At 34.2% G+C, this 20,551-nt stretch overlaps 2 protein-coding genes across 2 annotated transcripts; one reads left to right on the forward strand and one right to left on the reverse strand.

The window, feature by feature from the left end:
- Positions 1-9,489: 9,489 nt before the first annotated feature.
- On the reverse strand, positions 9,490-14,877 carry LOC120353706. The gene is made up of 2 exons (XM_039438464.1): positions 10,817-14,877; positions 9,490-9,974 (listed from the first exon to the last, which is right to left on the reverse strand). Exons 1-2 carry the CDS (start codon positions 10,904-10,906, stop codon positions 9,735-9,737), a joined length of 330 nt encoding a protein of 109 aa, XP_039294398.1. The 5' UTR covers positions 10,907-14,877; the 3' UTR covers positions 9,490-9,734.
- Positions 14,878-15,283: 406 nt separating this feature from the next.
- On the forward strand, positions 15,284-19,335 carry LOC120353702. Its single transcript, XM_039438450.1, has 6 exons — positions 15,284-16,755; positions 17,254-17,379; positions 17,749-17,865; positions 18,075-18,209; positions 18,590-18,724; positions 19,205-19,335. Exons 1-6 carry the CDS (start codon positions 16,669-16,671, stop codon positions 19,313-19,315), a joined length of 711 nt encoding a protein of 236 aa, XP_039294384.1. The 5' UTR covers positions 15,284-16,668; the 3' UTR covers positions 19,316-19,335.
- Positions 19,336-20,551: the final 1,216 nt, after the last annotated feature.

The raw sequence follows: 20,551 nt of genomic DNA on the forward strand, positions 1-20,551 counted from the left end.
ATGTCTCCCTTTTTTGGCTTGTACCCTGTTTGCAACACAAATTTTTAACATGTCCCATGTTAAGTTTAATGTTCTATTATTAAATTCTAACTTTTTTGTATCAGAGTATTCTAGTTTTTTCCAAACAGATCCTTATCCACTATCAACTGTTCCAAACAGATTCTGATCCACAACCTGTTCCAAGAAAGGTCTTATCCAAACTTCAATATTCAATAATATTTTTCTTGCTCAAGGTAGTCTAGAGCTTTTTATTGATTCGTAATCTATGATGCAAACCCTTGTTTCATTAAAAAAATCATCTTGGAATTCCAATCCCAAGTACTCAGAAGAGTTTTTTGTGATTCCTGAAAAATTTGGTAAAACGGAGAAGACTTTTTTTTGGAAATAATGGACTCATTTATTCAATTCATAAGGTGGTTGTAAATTACCAATTGGATCAAAATAGTAAACATTTGATCCCCATTTCTTATAACCAACCCAGTGTGTGCCATGTCCAGATTGACTGTCTAAATTAACAATACAATTCTCATTTTTTAGAATTTTATTAGGTAATGTATCTATCATGTATACACCTCATCGGGGAATTTGTAATAATTTACACCATTTTATTAGATCGTGATTAGACAATTCACCATCGATATTCATTTTTTCACCTTCTTTGTCTTTCTATGTTTTTACCTCTTTTTTTACTTTTTTTCTGTGGGAATAAACTCACACCATATGATGAGGAGGAGGAGGAAGGGGAGGGGTTGGGGGGAATCAAAATACGACCACCCGAGATTGGAGGGTATGGCTTCAAATAGTAACCTCTACCTGCAATATGCTGTTTCAACTGAGCAATAGCTTTTTTCCTTAGTGAGGTGCTATGAATTCTCCTAACACTTGTGCTCTTCTTCTTCTTCTTTCTCAAACCACCGCCAAACGCTGATTTAGCTTTCATCACGTTTGTTACAAGATAACTAAGTGCTTTTTCACTAAGGGATGTTTTCGGATTTTTGAATATCTCCCATGCAGCGTTTGCAAGAGCTGTCAGCAATCGCTCGCGACTTAAGGGCAGGTCACACCGAGCTCGCGTCCGTGGTGGTAGCGAAGTCAAAAAACTCGCCTTCCATGTTATTAAGTTGTGCAGGTCACACCGAGCTCGCTACCGCGGAGGTAGTACCTCGGCGGTAGTTTCACTTCGCGAGCCAGACAAACTTTTGAAATGTCTCCTAGTAGGAGTACCGCTAGCGGTAGTGAGCTTGGTCTGATGTGGCCAATCTAATAACATGGAAAGCGAACTCCAGAACTTCACCATTGGTAGTGCATGCGCAGAATACCAAGACTCACATGTGACAATGAGTCATTTGCATGCCTACAGCGATGCAACATTTTGTGTTGCAGTCGGAATTGAGCTAATGTCATTTGCATTGTCTTCTGTTGTTGCATTGTCATTTTCATTGTTCATCATTTTATTTAAATTATTTAATTATATTTCTTCAATCTTCATAATATTCTTAATCAACTATTGCTTCAATAGAGAACCTAATTGAAGAAGTGAGGAAACGACCCATAATATGGGATTTCAGAAACAACAATTATAAAGAGGCGAAGTACAGCACTCTGGTTGCCGGCCTTCCCCCACTTCTAGAGAACCAGCCTCATCAAAACAAGAACAAAACCAAACTACCACTGGCGGACGTTTTTTGGTGTGAACTGCTTCCAGAAAAACTACCTCCACGGGAGCAAGCTCACTACCACTAGCAGACGTTGGTGTGCCGACTGCTTTATTATCACTATTTTGAGTGTATGCTATATCATGTACCTTAAAGGCTCTATCTAATGAATTTATACCTTGATCACCTCTCTTTAACCTTTGATTAACCTTTGTTCCTGGGCCACAATACTGATAGCTGGGGTGTTGGAATATAATAATTCATGTAAAATTATATTCTGTATTATTTCTATTGTAATGTCAAAATTATTTATGTGTTTGAACAACTATGGTGGCAGCACTGTCATGGTGATTAAAACGCAGTCGGTATGTAAAATTGTTTTCTTTGTGAGTTTCCCTCGTCAACTCTTTATTCTTTAAAAGTAAAACTAAAACTTTATCAGGTTATGGGCCCAGATAATGGCCAAAAACGTAAAAACAAGTAAAAAGTTTAATCTTAAAACAAGTAAAACATAAAAAGTTATTATTGGTTTTTTCTTAAAATAATAGTAAAAGGTAACCTCAAAATGGTGACGATGGACGGGGAAAATTATGTGCATAAGCTGAAGGATGCAGATTCATTTACTATGTGGGAATTTGAAATTAAAATATTACTTAAAGCTAAAGATCTGATGGATGTGGTAGATGGAACTGAAACTTCAGAACAAGAGGGTGAAAGTGCTGATAAGATTAAGATTTTCAAAAACAATGACGCAAAAGCTCAACATTACATCTTGATGACACTGGACAATGATGTAAAAATACATATTATATCGTGTAATAGTGCCAAGGAAATGTATGACACATTGAAAAATTTATTTAAATGTGACACAACTCAACAAAAATGTGCTCTTCTTCAAGACTTTTATACATGCAAGTTCTCTACAGATAAAGACATGATGGGTAACCTAACATACATTCAAAACATTGCATACAAATTGAACAGACTTGACCAGAAAATCGATGAAACAATGGTGATTACTAAAATACTGAGTGTACTCCCAGAACAGTATAAACATTTTTCAAGTGCGTGGGATTCTACAGTAAACACGGAAAAGACTTTGGATAATCTAAAGGCTAGAATTCTCCAAGAAGAAATTAAATGGTCCGGTGAGAGCGAATCTCTGGCGTTTAAAACAGTAAGACAAGAACGAGGTAAGATCAAGGCTTCTACTTCCAATAGTAAGACAACAAAATGCTACTCCTGTAATGAATATGGACACATTCGTAATAACTGCCCAAATAACAGGTCTAAACAAAAATATTGTACTTATTGCAAAAAGTCAAATCATTATGAAAAGGATTGTTTTTTGAAAAACAATAGGTCTAGCGATAACAAGTCATGTAAAATCTGTAAAAAAACTAATCACAATGAAAAAGACTGTTACTTTCGTAATAAGGCTCAAAGTAAAACATCTTTTCTAACTCAAGTAAATAGTTCAATAAGTCATAGCCTAAAAGCAACTGAGGGTCAGGATGTCTCCAATAAAGTATTTATCATAGATAGTGGTTGTACACCAAACCACATGACTAATGATGTCAGTATTTTAGATAATGTAAAAACATGTAAACAAACGATATCTGTTGCCAAGAAAGATCAAAGTATGGTAGCATTAGCTTCAGGAGTTGTAAACTCAGAACAGTGTATACTTAAAAATGTTACATATGTCCCAGATCTCACTAATAATTTAATGCCAGTAAATGCAATTACCGAAAATGGTGGAAAAGTTTTGTTTACTAAAAGTAAAGTCCAAATCATGAAAAACGAAATTGTTATTTTGGAAGGGAATAAAAATAAGCAAGGTTTATATGAAGTTCAATTAAAAGAAGAAATTAAAAATAATGTAACTATTGCAGAATATGCCAGTAAAATAGGTAATCATGACAAGGCTATAGTGAATCATATTTCTAAGAAGATTGACAAAGATTCTGAATCCAGTTTCTCAAATCATTTAGAAGCAATGAATTGGCATAGGAAATTAGGTCATATTAGTTTCAAGAATCTTGAAAAATTATCAAAAATTTCAGTAGGAATTCCATCAAATGTATTGAATATTTGTGAAGAGGAATTTTCTAATATTTGTCAAAAAGCCAAACAAGTAAGAAAACCTTCCAATTCCATAAGAAATAGGGCATCAAATTTTTTGCAAATTCATTCAGATCTATGTGGTCCTATTGATCCACAAACTCATGATGGTAAAAATTATTTTTTGACATGTGTTGATGATTTCAGTAATTTTTGTAAAGTCTATTTGTTAAGATCTAAGAATGAAACTGCTACTTATTTGAAAGAATATGTATATGAAGCTGAAGCTCATTTCAATCTCAAAGTTGCTAGAATCAAGTGTGATAATGGTGGGGAATATGTATCTAATTGCTTGAAAAATTGGTGTAAATCACGGGGAATTGTGCTAGATTATACTATACCCTATTCACCCCAACTAAATGGAACTGCTGAACAAATGAACAGAACATTAATGGAAAAAGCAAGAGCATTAATTTTTTATTCAAATTTACCCAGAAGTATGTGGGGAGAGGCTGTATCAACATCTGCCTATCTTATAAATCGTAGTCCAACTGTTAGTATTAATACTAACAGTATTAACACCTGCTGAAAAATGGTATGGTAGAAAATCAGATTTGAGTAAATTAAACATATTTGGTTCTAAAGTACATTCAAAAGTATTAGGTCCACTTAAAAAACTTGACAGCCGTAGCAAAGAGGCAATTTTTGTAGGATATTCCCCAAATGGTTATAGATTATGGGATTCAGTAAAAAGAAAGATTTTTATCTCGAGAGATTTTTTGTTTAATGAAAAAGAAGAAATGTTCTATTCAAATGAAACTGTAAAAGACCAAAATGAAATGCTTGTAAAATGTAGACAAAATAGAAATGATTTAGAAAATCAGAGGGAACAAGGAAATGTACAAGAAGCAGAGATGATGAATGAAAGAGAACAAGAAGCAGAGATGATGAATGGAAGAGAACAAGAAGTAGAGATGATGAATGAAAGAGAACAAGAAGCAGAGATCAGGAATGAGATGAATGAAAGAGAACAAGAAGCAGAGATGGTGAATGAGGATCAATTAGAAGAAGTGTATTAACATTATAGTTTGAGACCAAGAAATAATATAAGACTACCTGCTAGATACAATGATGGACAAGTAATGTTAACATTTATGGAATGCATGGAGAGTGAGGACAGAGAAAAATGGAAGGAAGCAATAAATAAAGAGAAAGTATCTTTGGAAAAGAATAATACTTGGAGTATTGTTGATGAAAAAGAAACTACAGGAAAGGAAATTTTAACAAGTAGGTGGGTATTCAAAGTGAAAGATAATGGGATATACAAGGCTAGGTTAGTTGTTAGAGGATGTCAACAGAAAGAAGGTTCAATCGATTTTAAAGATACTTTTAGTCCTGTTGTAGACAATGCATTATTAAGAATTTTGTTTTCAATTGCAGTGCAGGATAATTTGAAAATCCAAACATTTGATGTAAAAACTGCTTTTTTGTATGGGGAATTAGATGATGAAATTTTTATGAGATTCCAGAAGGATTTGGTGATGAAGAAGGAAAGGTATGTAGATTGAAGAAAGCCCTTTATGGATTAAAACAAGCCCCTTCTCAATGGAATAAAAAACTAACATCTTTTCTAAAGCAAGAAGGTTTACATCAACTAAAATCTGATCAATGCATTTTCAAAGACAGTTCAAATGAACTTTATTTAGCCATACATGTAGATGATGGAATTTTGATGAGCAAGGATGAAACTAAAATGAATAATCTATTGGAAAAGTTAATGAAAAATTTTGAAATGACAGTAAATGAGAATCCAGCTAGTTATTTAGGTTTGGAAATAAGACAAAACAAAGAAGGCATTTTTGTAACACAGACAAGCTATTCTAAGAAAGTTCTTGAAAATTTTAGTATGACTGGCAGTAAATATCAAAATACACCCATAGTAAAAAATGACCAAATTAAAAAGCTTAGAATAGATTTTCCCTATAGAGAGGCGGTAGGTAGTTTGCTATACTTAACTAACAAAACAAGACCTGACATGTCTTTTGCAGTCAACTATGAAAGCCGGTACTTAGATAACCCTAGTGCTAAAGATGTACAAAATGTTAAGAGAACCCTAAGATATCTAAATGGATCAAAAGATGTTGGTTTATTTTTTCCCAGTTGTAAGTCAAATGTATTGAAAGTTGAAGCATATTGTGATTCAGATTATGCTGGTGATCTAAATGATAGAAAGAGCACAAGTGGGTATGTTATATTGTTGGGAGGAGCACCAATTATTTGGAGCTCTAGAAAGCAACCAATTATTGCCTTATCCACAGCAAAAGCTGAGTATATTTCTGCTGCAGAGTGTTGTAAAGAATTAAAATATTTGAAGACTATTCTTTCAGAATTGACTAACAAAACTATAAATACAGTACTTAATGTGGACAATCAAAGTGATATCAAGCTAATTAAATCAGGTCAAATGAACAGGAAAAGTAAACACATTGATGTCAGGTACCATTTTGTAAACTGATTTTTTGTTAAAACATTTTGACATTAAGGAGGAGTGTTGGAATATAATAATTCATGTAAAACTATATTTTGTATTATTTCTATTGTAATGTCAAAATTATTTATGTGTTTGAACAACTTTTTTTGTTTCTTTTTGCGTTTTAAAATTTTCAATTATTAATACAGTATTTTCAGTTATTAGTGATGATTTGGTGAAGTATTATTATTTAATTTGGTTTTCAACTTTCCTAAATTCTTAATTCCTAGTTTATAAATATTTTGGACTCAAAATTGGACAAAAAACGTGAAGTGTAAACATAACCTATTTTTGGACAATTTCTATCTAAATTTTGGAAAGGAACAGTTTTGGGCTTTGAGCCTGTTGTTTCTTTCCCAATCATTCATAGTTGAGAATTATATTGTATCTATCAATGTATAAATAAACTATGGTGGCAGCACTGTCATGGTGATTAAAACGCAGTCGGTATGTAAAATCGTTTTCTTTGTGAGTTTCCCTCGTCAACTCTTTATTCTTTAAAAGTAAAACTAAAACTTTATCACGGGGAAGTGAAATTCACTTGGTGAGATATTAATTAATTTATTTAAAATAGTTGATGTAATGTCCCCTGCAGTACCCTCTATGCATGTGACAAGATCAGTTGAATCAAGATTCCCTAGAAGTCAACATAGCATGGTGTTTTAGAGATTGGCATGAGGTTGCCATGTGTTCAAAATCCTGAACTTCCAAGGTGGAATCTCCGTAAGGCAGTTTGGGCAAAGTTTACTGAAGAAGTGGAAAAAACAGTTTCCAGAATCCCTATCAACATATCAAACTATGGAAGGTTCAGCAGACTGCTTTTCATGGCTGCAAAGAGATCTATTCCAAGAGGCCATAGAAAGAATTATGTCCCATGTTGGAATGCAGAATGTGATGGTTTACTTGCTGAATATAAAGTTTCACCAACTGATGAGCTTGCCAATAGCCTGATAAAAAATTTGGATGAAGGAAGACGCAATCGTTGGATGGAAGCCATGCAGAGTCTGGATTTCACTCACTCCAGCAGAAAATCATGGAGTTTACTCCGAAAGCTGAGTGGGAACACTAGATCCATAAAAAGAGCGGATGTGACTCCTGATCAAATAGCTGACATCTTCCAGGAAAATGGTGATATAGATGTGCCCCCAAAGCTGAAAGCTCAAATGAAGCGGAAACTACAGAAGGAGCTGAAAAACTGCATGCAACAATCCTTTTGGCTGAGTTGGTAAGTTCTGAAGAGATTATAGCTGCCATTAAAAAGATGAAAGGCAATAGAGCACCAGGAGTTGATGGAGTTCTGCCTGAGTTTATCAAGAATTTGGGACCAAAAGCTATAATGTGGCTCTCAAAGTATTTTTCTGAAGTAATGGCTAGAGCTGAGCTCCCCAAATCCTGGAAACAAACAAAGGTCGTAGCAGTATTGAAGCCAGGAAAAGATCAAAGAGACCAAAAAGCTATAGACCAATAGCCCTGTTGTCAGTTGTGTACAAACTTTTTGAACGAGTCCTACTGACAAGAGTAGGGAGCAGAATGGATGAGTGTTTGCCAGAGGAGCAGGCTGGTTTCAGGGAGGGTAGGAGTTGTGAGGAACAAGTATTGGGGCTCACAACTTACATTGAGCATGGGTTTGAGAGAAACCTCAAATCAGGAGCCGTATTTCTGGACCTTAGTGCAGCATATGACACAGTGTGGAGATCTGGTCTTCTTCTGAAGTTAGCAAGGATCCTGAAATGCAAGGCAACCGTCAATCTCTTTGGAGCTATTTTGAGAGACCGTACATGCAGAGTGTCTCTTTATGGTAAACTCAGCACTATAAGAAGATTACAAAATGGTTTACCTCAAGGATCGGTTCTTTCACCAATTTTGTTCAATGTTTACACTGCAGACCTGCCTGTTACTCAATCACGCAAGTTTATTTATGCCGATGACATTGGGCTTGTTACTCAAGGTCGAAATTTTGATCAGCTCCAAATTGTGTTGAATGAGGACTTAGAGTTAATGGCAGAATACTTCCAGCAGTGGTTCTTGAAGCCAAACCCGTCCAAAACTGTCTCAACAATATTCCATCTCAGTAACCAGCATGCAAAAAAGACAATTGATCTCAGGTTATGTGGCAAAAGAATATCTCATCAGGAAGCTCCCCGTTACCTAGGAGTCAGACTTGATAGATCCCTCACATATCGACAACATCTGCAAGGGTTGAGAGATAAACTGAAGACAAGGCTAAATATCATCAGCAAACTTGCGGGAACAACCTGGGGTTGTGACATGAATGCCCTTCGAACATCAAGTCTTGCACTTCTGTACAGCACAGGGGAGTACTGCTCTTCTGTCTGGGCTCGCAGCAGACATGTTGAGAAAATTGATACAGTTTTCAATGAAACTATGAGGAAGATTAGTGGGACATTGAGACCAACAGAGACTGAGTGGTTGCCTGTGCTTAGTAACATCATGCCTCCAGATCTCAGAAGGTTGGAGAAGAAGAACAAGTTCATTTCCCAGTTACAACACATTCATGAGGATCTCCCAGTCTCAAGAGATTTGGCTAACCCTCCACCAAGGCGCCTCAAGTCAAGAAGATACTTGAGACTTGACGAGCAAGAGGAAATTAGAAGTGCAAGGGAGTTATGGAGACTGAGATGGTTGCAGGGAGAGGTCAGGAACAAAGGCCTTGTGGATGACCCTAATGACATTGTTCCTGGCACCCAGCTGAGACGTAGAGAGTGGTGTGGCCTCAACCGGTTCAGGACGCAGGTGGGAAGGTGTGCTGAGCTGATGACAGCATGGGGATACACATCTGATCCTCTGTGCCAATGTGGACAAATCCAATCAATGAACCACCTTATATCTGAGTGTCCACAATACTCCTATCATGGAGGGCTGTCGGCCCTCCATGATGCTGGAGAAGATGCGTGTCAGTGGCTCCAGAACGTTCTAAATTCTATTAGTATTTGAAATATTAAGTTTAAAATTATGTTTTTTTTTTGCTAATTTTGGCCTATGTATGCATATGCATATATATATATATATCTTATTTCATACATTTTGTATAGATTCCAATATTCTCTTACTATCATTTTGCATTGAATCATATTTTTTCAAAGCAATATGGAAAAGTAATAGCATATTCACACAACATATTATAAAGAGAAGAACAGTGTACTATTCTACATCTTCTACTTCTTTGACACAACAAACAGGTAAGAATTAAAAACATTTTTTACAAAGCAATTACAATTTATTACTACATTTTACTACTACTACTACAATATTTGCAACAAACTACTTGTGAAACATATCACATCGAGATGATATGACATTAAGATTATTAGAACTTTAGGCTTTAATAATCTTAATATCACTCCACCTCGGTGTCATATGTTTTACTACAAGACACATTTCTGTACAATTTTCATTAAATTTTTCAACTTTTGTGGATGGGATGAGTGCGGCAAATTGTTGTGGTAAATATATTTCACATTCAATTATATTGTAGACGCCTTGCGTATTTTTAGTATTATTCTACGTCTGTGCCTATTCGTTTCCTCCCTTGCAGAGAGGATTGGGTGAGGGAGGTGTTCCTCCAATTCCCTCAGAGGAACCCAGGGTTTGGGTGTAGGCTTATTTATAAGCCCAATGAAGTCGCGGGCCTCCTCCTCCTCTTGAGCTGCTTGTTGCAGTAGTGGTGTGAGGGAGGAGTTCTCACCTTCATATGCATGTTGTTTCTGTTAAATAAAAATAAATCTATGATTAGTAACTTATTAAGTTACTCACCCAACAAAAATCATTCAAACTCAAAATTCATCCATCAAATGTAGAGTTCAAATTAATAAGCAATTTCTTGTAATATTGATCACATCAAATAACTATTATCTGAATGAAGTTAATATACTAAAAATAAACATTAATTAATTTTCCTAGCATAATGTGAAGTCATGTAATGCAAACAGATTTCATCCATTGGAAATTGGTTTTTCTCAGTAAAGTAAGAAATTTATCAGATAGTAGGATGCTTTCAACCTAATCACTTCAAATAATTATATTTCTTGATTTCATATTACAACATAGAAGTTGCTCAATTCAAATGAACATATCAATTTCAATGTAATCATCATAATAATATTCATCGTCATATTCATGAATTCAAAATATACATCTTATTCAATTTTTAACTGAACTCTAATCATTTCAAATAATTTAATATCACAATGTGAGCACATGTAATGTGAACAGATTAATACTCCAACCCATTCTCATAATAGTGTGTTTAATTTTCAGATGTCAATAATATAATGAAATCTCTAAATATTTTGTAAAATTACATGAAAATTTTTCAATTATTAGTGATTTGAGTGTAATATTTTTGTTTTCTATCCAGAAATTAGGAAATTTCTTAATAGGTATGTAATGTGAACAGATCTATTGGAAATTAGTTTTTCTCAGTAAAGTAAGAAATTTATGAGATAGTAGCATGCTTTCAACAAATTAATGACATCATATAATGGTTTTATAAAGATTTAAAATTATCTGTGCACATTACAAGTTAATAATATTAGAAATAACTAACCTTTGAGGGTACAAATATGGTCTCCTCATCCTCCTCCTCCAGAAAGCGCAGCTTTCTCTTCCCCTGATGCTGCTGCTTGTTGGAGATCATGGTGAGCGGTACATGCCTCGGTGCCCACTCCGGATGAGGGTGGAGTGTCTGGAACGATAATTTCCTCACTGCTCAAGTCCCTCTCCACAAAGAAACCTCGGCTCTTCAGTGGTGACTCATCGCTGTCAGGTGTAGCAGCAGTGGTATCGGTGGTTGGAAGCTTCTTCTTCTTCTGCTGTGCAGCTCGCGCTGCCCAGTAAGATGGGAAGGAAGTGCTTTGTTGAGGAGGAGTGTCTGGTAGTATAAACTCCTGATGTGCAGATGTTGATAAGTTCATGATGACGATGAGAAAAAAGATATATCTAACGTGAATGTTACTAGTGCTCGAATGAAGCTGGGGAATCCAATGAGTGCTACTTATATACTCATTCGTTTCTCTCTCTCTGTTTTAGGTTGAGTGAGAGATAGTGCATTTTCCTGCGTACACTACAGAGAGAAGTTTAGCACATCCTTGGCACACAAATGCATTCTGACACGTGCAGCAAGGTGCATTCAGAGATAACAAAATATCAAATCTCTCACAGCTCACCGAAACTCGTCCTCTGTTAGATTCTGCTTGTAAGTATTGAATTTAAAATTTAAAAAAAAATTACTGTTTTCTCACAATGCACTAATATAAAATTTCTCAATTAGTTCCAGATATAATATCTTGAATAACAATATTTTGAATATGAGAGCAATGTAATATCAAATCTACTCATTGATTTTCAATTAGCATCTCATAAATATGTAGAGATATTAAATTTCTTCATTAAGCTCTTTGATTTTACAGACTTTGAGCATACATTTTGAATGTAAGAGCAATATAATATCAAATCTCCTCATTGATTTCCAATTAACATCTCATAACTATGTTGAGTTGCTGAATTTCTTCTCAATATTATTGTGATTTTCATTATGCTCTTTGATTTCACAGAGTTTGAGTGTGGAGTGTAGACTACAGCATAATCACTCCAGTCTTAGAGGAGGAAAGACATGTGAAGAACAAGTAGTAGTACATCTGAGAGTTGGAGTCTAACCGGAGAGACAGTTATACCCGAGGGCATCACATCATTCATCACATGTAAGTATGATAGCCTACAATTTTTACTTTATTTTTCATGATTTTTCAGAACTTACTTCTTTCCTGATAAATTAATACTACAATGCACTTATTCCTAACAAATCAATAATATCTCGATCCTGATTAGGAATTACTTCTACAACAGAGTGCATATTGTACAATATCCAGCTTGTTTTCCCACAGTTTCTTCAACATTCGCCTTTTCTTTTCCATTATAGCTCATCTTTTTATATATATACAAAATGGAACATGTATCACTTTTTCATAAGGATTTTCAATAATATATTTGCAATATACACATTGCAAATATGATTTTTTGTGTAAAAAATACCCATTTATTGCAAAATAGTTTGCTCTATTAATAAATACCGAGAGCTTGAATGGTTCTGGACGATGGAAAGTTAAAACTCATTCTTCATATTGTCGTAGAATATTATTATCAAAATTCTCCTCTTCACACGAAATATTATCTTGTTTGCGTCATCCACAATTTGGACTGCATCGATCATGTTCCTTACTAGGATCGTCTGTTGACAACCAATTTTCTAAATATACTGAACAAAACACACATTGCAGAACGTCAGGTGCATGCACATATTTAAAACCCTGTTTAGCCATATTTTGAGGTGACAACAGACTCAATTCTAATTTACAATGATTATCAAATGTTAATAACCTCAATCGCTTGTACACATGATCGCTTGATCTGATCCTGAGATAACATTTTTGCACTGTACTTGCAGCTTGTCAAATCACAACTGATTTTAGATCAATGTTTACTTGTTTTTATATCTAATTCTATGCCATAGTAATAAATTCTTTGTTTGTTTTCAGCCCCCCACTAGTAGCAGAGGAACCACACCAGAGAACGCAGGGTCAGAGGCGTGAGTTCAGGCGCAATTTGCCATCGCATTTCCTTCGAAAACGTTGCTCCAGACATTGAAAGCATACTTGAAAACTCAAAACCTTGTGTTTTTGAGATAAGAGAACATGCTGCACGTTTTGAAGGAAATGTGAAATGGTTTTTAGTTTTAAATGTATAATTGTATAAGATGGTAGTTTTAGAATCTGAGGAATCTGAAGCTGTTTCATCCATTGTGAATCTGCATAGTTACTCGGCCATAGGCATGAATGTCTTGGAGAACTATGATAAGTTGAACGAGCATTTCATGTTAGCGGTTAGGAAAATTTTAAGTTCGTTCGATGGATGGTAACAAATCTGATTGTGAGGATGTACCCATCACCAGGAGTTACACCAAGAAAATGGCACGTCATATTCCGTGCGGGTATTGTTTCATCGTAATGGATGTGAATGGAGATATGGTGTACGGCCCAGTACTCTATAGATCTATAGATCGAGTAATATCAATGAAAATATCATAGAGAAATTTTTCAAGGAAATAATCAAACTGGGTGATTTATTGAGTGTGGATATAGAATGTGAAATTCTGATGGAGCATTTAAGTGATCGTCAGCAACGCAAATTTAAAAATGCTGATGAGTGTGGCCTTTGCAATGAAGTTTTTACTGAAACAGACACAAAGGTATGCCATCATGCACATGAAAATGGAAAGTTTTTATGTGCTGCTCATGTGTCGTGTAATTTAAATACTCAAACTGACAACATGATTAGCTGTTACTTCCATAATTTTAGCGGATTTGACAGCAATTTTATTCTAAAAGCTCTCAGGAAATGTAAAAAAGAAATTTTCTGTATTGCCAATACATCAGAAAGATTTTTGACATTGACAGTGGGAAAAATTAAGTTTTTAGATTCATATGAATTTATGAATGAATCCTTGGAAGTATGAGTGTGCAACTTGGTAGATAGTACAGATATGGAATTGAAGTTCAAATGTCTGTTTTCAGTATTTAATGATCCTGATCTCGAACATCGACAACTCTTTTTAAAAAAAGGAGTGTATCCCTATTTGTACATATCTTGCCCTGAAAAATTCAGAGACTTCTCTCCTGCCAATAGAATGTTTTTATAATGACCTTAATGATACACCTCTCTCCCCCAAAGAATATGAGCACGCACAAAGAGTGTTCTCAACATTCAAGTTGAAATCTCTTGGCGAGTATCATGATTTCTATCTGTGCCTAGACGTCATGCTATTAGTTGAGGTCTTTGAAGAAATGAGGTCAATGCTTTTTAGCTCATATGGCCTCGATGTGACTCATTTTCTTTTGCTTGCTCATTACACTTGGAATTGTATGTTAAAGTACACCAGGGTTGCACTCCAATTGATTACCGATCCCGATATTCATCTAATGTTTGAATCGGGAATGTGTGGTGGTGTTTCGTTTATTGGCAAGCATTATTGCGAAGCCAATAACAAACACATCCCTGACACATACAATCCCACAAAACCAAGTAACTATTTGCTTTATATAGATTGTGATTCTTTGTATGCCCACTCTATGAATCAATTCTTACCTTATGGAAATTTCAAGTTCCTCTCAGAGGAAGAAATCCATGCTCTTGACTTTACAAATTTGGAGAGTGAGTCAGAAACTGGTTATGTTATTGAATGTGATCTCAAGTACCCCAAGGAGTTACATGATATGCATGCCAATTTCCCTCTTGCTCCACTTCATCAAATTCCCCCTATCGAATTGTTCTCCAAATACCAAACCAATGAGAATGGTCGAACTCTGACTAAAAAACTCATGAACACACTTTTCGATTGAGAGAGGTACATTGTTCATTACCTGAATTTGAAGCTGTACCTTCAACTTGGATTGCAATTAACAAAAGTACATCGCTTCATTAGCTTTTCCCAATTGCCCTGGTTGAGGAACTACATTGAGTTCAATACCTGTAATAGGCAAGCCACAAAAAATAAATGTGAAGTCTCTTTTTTCAAACAAATGTTGAATCTTTGTTTTGGAAAATCGATTCAGGGAAATTGGCAACAATGTAATGTTAAAAAAACTATGCGGTTTCTGCAAATCCATCCTACTCACGAACATTGAACCTATGATGAGAGTGATAATTTTCCAAAGGCCTCACAAGTTATGCTTCATGATTTTTATGTAGACGATGCTATAACAGGTAACTGTAAATGACTCAAGGAAATTAGCCAAAGGTGGTGGTTTCCATTTGAGGAAATGGTGTAGTAACAACCCAGAAGTTTTGAAGAATGTTCCTGATGAAGATATTGAACAAAAAACTTTTAACTTGGACCAAGATCAGAATATCAAAACATTAGCTATCATTTGGAATCCTAAAACAGATGTCTTTCAATTCACATTTCAAAACAAACAATTCAATCACAAGTTAACAAAGAGATCTGTCTTGTCAGCTATTGGTCGAATATTTGATCCTCTGGGAATCATTGGCCCTGTGGTTTTGTTAGCAAAATTATTAATGCAGAAATTGTGGACATGTAAGATTGGCTGGGATGTTCCCCTGCCTGAAGAGATTGCAAATCAATGGATGTTATTCAGACAAACAATACCAATTCTCACTCAATTGCAAATTCTCAGGTGTATCACAAACAAAATCATTGCAAATCAATATGAGATTCATGGATTTTCTGATGCATCAGAAGTGGCATATGGTGGATGTGTATAGCGTCAGTTTATTGCAAAAAGTCACTAAGTACAATTTTTGTGAATTTTCACTTTTCGACATCATATCAAAATCAAAATCGTTTATTTATCCTTAATAATAATAACATCAACAGAAAATCAGAAACATAGAAATAGAATTACATTAGAATGATGTATTACAGTATAAAATTAAATTATACAATGAATATAAGGAAGGTCCCCACAAGGTTAAAGAACCTGTGCACAGGGGCCGAGTATTAAAAATCTAGATATTTTAAATTTCAGGATAAAAGATAAACTAATTATTAAAAAATATTAAAATAATTACAGTGAAAGGAAAAATAATAACTAATAGAAAAATATTAAACTTCTTAAACTTAGAAAAAAAGTTACTTAACTTAAAAAGAAAGAGAGAGGAAAGGAAGAAGGAAAAGAGAGAACAGAAAGGAAATGGAAAGAAAGAAGAGGAATACCTGATAGAATTGAATTAATCTATTTCTCAAGAGAAAAAATGGATAAAATTGGCTTAGTTTTAGTAGCAGATATTTAAAAACTAATGTCATTCGAAGATAACCATTCATTTATATCTCTTACCAGCTTTTTACTCAATTTATTGGTGATGAAATTATGAGGGATTTTATTAATGAGAATATACACATATCTATACACATTATTAATCATAATATTTTATGATTCAACTTTCCATTCTTTTTCATTGCAAGAAGTCACCAAGTGCATATCTTGGCTACTTTTATCAATAATAAAGGTTTATGTTTCATCAACTACCACAAAGCTTCCCTGACATAATGCAAGAATTCATTAAGTAACTAAATGAGTTTTATGCATTTCAGAATATATATTAGTTAGTGCAAAAACTCATCAAGTTACTTAGTGAATCTCAACACAACTTTGTGTCCATTTCTTTGATTGCAAAAACTCACTAAGAGCACTTGATGAGATTTTGCACTCTAGCAGGCAGCTGTCCACACTAGAAGGCATTGGGTAGTTTGTGATTTGTGGCATTCTCGTAATCCTAACCAAGATTCTGAAGTAAATTTGATTCCGAGGTTGTTGAGAGTTGTTATATAAAATAATATAAAAATATTTTTTCTTTTTTATAATATCTTTAACAAGTTTTGAAATGTCGGAGGAAGAAGGAGAATCATCCATATTTCTGTCAAGAGCGGATTTAATAAGAAATTTGGTACATCAAAACACAAACAGAGGGGTAAGCCAATTTCATACAAGCTTAATATTATTTTTAATCTTAGATGTAAATATCATTATAACTTCTGATGATAGATAAGAAACAATAGTTTTATTGTATCAAACCATGAGAAATGCATGAATTGAGAACTCAAAATTCTTATTCGAATCTTGAAATTGCCATGTGTCTGGCAGAAATAGTTTCTCATCAATGTTCAAAATGCAATTACCATATGTTTTTATTCAATTATATACATTGAATGCTGTAAATTTTTGAATGTGAATGTATTAAGGATTTACAATAATAAGACCTAATTATCACTAGGCTGTGAAATTATGAATTTACGAACTATGGTAATTATTGTTGTAATGTGTGTAGGCCTACCACATACACAAAACTCAATTTTAATACTAATGGTATACCTTTAATCAATTAATATTTCTTTAGCTAGTTGTGATTGTAGAAAAATCTGACATTGTAATACTACCATTTAAGTTTAATAAATTATTCTTATTCCAGGTTTTAACAGAACCAGACATTATTGATAGGCCTATCATGGTTGATTCACAATTGGAAGTTTTGAATGAGGAAGTATTCCTGCTTGATGGAGAAAGATACAAAATCATGGATAATGTTGAAATACAGGTAATAACTTTGTAAAATTTATTAGCCTACTTTAATTTCCAGGCAAATATTTGACATAATTATTCAGCCTATAACACTTAGCCTATAATCTAGGCTATGCGTATCTGTTATCAACTGTATACTATTGGATCGAGATCTAAGCTTGTTTCTATTGGATCTTTCCCATTAATTTACTATCACTACTTTCTCAACTATTTTCACCTTTAATGCATTGTTTATCTACTAGCCTACATCTCACTATCAAGTTCTGGTTGTGAATAAACGGAATTTTAATAAAAAGTAATGGTTGTCAATTAAATGTCAAGATCTGTTAACATACCGTAAGGACTATTATTTTTGTTAATAGAGTTATGTTTCTTGTTTTTCCAGGTAACTAATTACAACCAAGATTTGGTAACAGACTTGAATGATCTGGAAAATGATGGAGTTGAGTCTGCTATGGATAAAAGTCAATTCATTTCAAATGTTCCTGTTCAAGAAGCTAAGGTAGGCCTAGATAGATAATTTTCTCATTCATGTTTTCCATTACAGTTGTTGAAAAGGTTGTGAAAAATTTCATTCTCATATTTTTTGTGCTCCTAACTAATGATTCACTGTTCTCAAAAATAGGCTATTGAAGATTTCACTCTTAATAATGGTTATTATAATTTCAAGATTAAATAATACATTTTTGTTTTCTGTTTTTGTTTTTCTAGGAGACTAACTGCGATCAAACTTTCAAACCATGTACAGAAAATAATGTGAATGATGATTTTGTTGAGTCTAATGTCAATGAAAGCAGATTAATGCAAGATGTTGAAGATGTGGATGTTGAAGAAGTTCCATCTGAAGTGAGTTGAATTCCGTACTTCTGAATAATTATATCTGAATTCTTAATCATGAAATCATCAATACTGAATACTGTACTCATACTTTTTTGTGCTCCTAACTAATGATTCACAGTTTTCAAATAGGCTATCAAAGATCTCACTCTTCTTCTTCTTCACTTCAAGGATTAGGTTTATTGAATAACCTGTTCCGTCCCATCTTTTCCTCGGTCTTCCTACATCTCTTTTCCAAGTAGGCGCATAATATTGAGCTGCTATAGGGATTCTTCCAGCAGGCATCCTATTCAAGTGACTGCACCAGTTTTTCCTATTCTGTATTAATCTCACTCTTAATGATGGTTATTATAATATTCAAGATTAAACAAGACAATTTTGTTTTTCAGGAGACAACCTTCGATCATACTTTCAAACCATGTACAGAAAATAATGTGAATGATGATTTTGTTGAGTCTAATGTCGATGAAAGCAGATTAATGCAAGATGTTGAAGATGTGGATATTGAAGAAGTTCCATCTGAAGTGAGTTGAATTCCATATTTCTGAATAATTATCTGAATTCTTAATCATGAAATCATTAATACTGAATAATCATATTTTTTGTGCTCCTAGCCTAACTAATGATTCACAGTTCTGAGTTTGCAAAATCACCTCATTAGAACTCAGCTAGTACATAACCATAATACAGTCACTGTCACAGTATTACTAACCATAATTATTTTCTGTTCCCCAAAAGATGTACGGTATTGTCTGACACATAATGGACATCAGAAGAGTATGATCAATCTTAGCAATTTTCTTACTTGTTTAATATTTTTAAGAGACACAAACTTAATGGATGCTATCTATTCCAATTATTAATTGATGAAATTGATGATTTCAATTGAAGTTAGAAGGAGAGAAAGGAAGGAGGAAGATAGTACAGAAACTTAATATTTCACTAAAAAAGGTTATAAATTAATAATCATTTTTTATGTAGAACGTTTTTTTTTCTGTTCACAGGACAATGCTGATGATCCTACATTTGAGCCTGATAAGGAGACTCCATCTTGTCAGAAGAAGAAGGGGAAAAAGAAAACATCTAGATGGCACAAGAGAAGTCCAGATGAATGAGATAGAAATATTGTGAAGAGAAGGAGGTATGATTGTCTGGAATATCAGACCAAAAAGAATATGATGCCTGCTAAACAACCTAAGGTTGTAGACTCCAAGTAAATGTCGCTTCAAATGTGGTAAGAGTTTCACCAACAATGAGAGGATTTCAATTTGTAAGACATATTGGGGACTAGCTGATTTCAAATGACAGAAAGACTTCATTCTAAAATTTGTTAAAATTGTAGAACCAGTGAGAAGGAAAATTTATGTTCAACAAGATAAACAGAGAAAGTGTAGTAGAATGTACCACCTTCCCAAAAAGGAATGTGAGGTGAGGGTATGTCAAAGCTTCTTTGAGAAAACACTATGTATTAGTAATGGACCAGTAAATAGAGCTTTCTCTGGATCAAAAAATGGGTCATTCATTGAGAATGATAGAAGAGGAAAAAAAGAACGCCACAACAAAACAAATAAAGAAGATTTGGATGATGTGAGGTCTCACATTGAGAGTTTTCCTGTTATGGAGTCTCATTACTGCAGAAAATCAACTCAAAGAAAATATTTAGACTCTAAGTTGTCAATTTCCAAAATGTTTGAGCTTTACAAAGAAAAATGCCAGGAAATAGGTAAGAGCTCTGTTTCACCAGCTGTGTACAGGCGAGTTTTCTGTATAGAGTACAATCTTTCTTTTTTCATTCCAAGGAAGGACCAATGCATGCTATGCAGCAAACATGAAAATTTGAAAAAAGATGGAAATTTGACAGAGGAGTTTGATAAACAATACTCTGAACATTTGAAAAGAAAATCTGATGCTCAAGTGGAGAAGGAAGCTGACAAGGAAAGGTCAAATAATGATATCAGCTTCATGTCAGCTTCATTTGACCTTCAAAGCGTTCTTCAGTTGCCTTCAAGTGAAGAGTCACTACTTTATTACACCCGCAAATTATGTGTGTACAATCTAACAATTTATGAGACCAAAAGTCCAAATGAAGCTCATTGCATGTTGTGGATGGAAACAGATGGCAAAAGAGGCAGCAATGAGATTGGCACTGCATTGAAATTGTGGATTGAAAATCTTCCAGAAAATATTAAAGAACTCTCGCTTTTTTCTGATACATGTTCTGGTCAAAACAGAAATCAATATATTTCTGCTCTTTTCCTACACCTCACTCAAACTACCAACATTGAAATAATAGAGCAAAAATTTCTTGAATCTGGCCACTCTCAAATGGAGGTGGACAGCATGCACAGTGC

The sequence above is a fragment of the Nilaparvata lugens genome, chromosome 1 (genome assembly GCF_014356525.2).
Source record: "Nilaparvata lugens isolate BPH chromosome 1, ASM1435652v1, whole genome shotgun sequence".
NCBI lineage: Eukaryota > Metazoa > Arthropoda > Insecta > Hemiptera > Delphacidae > Nilaparvata > Nilaparvata lugens.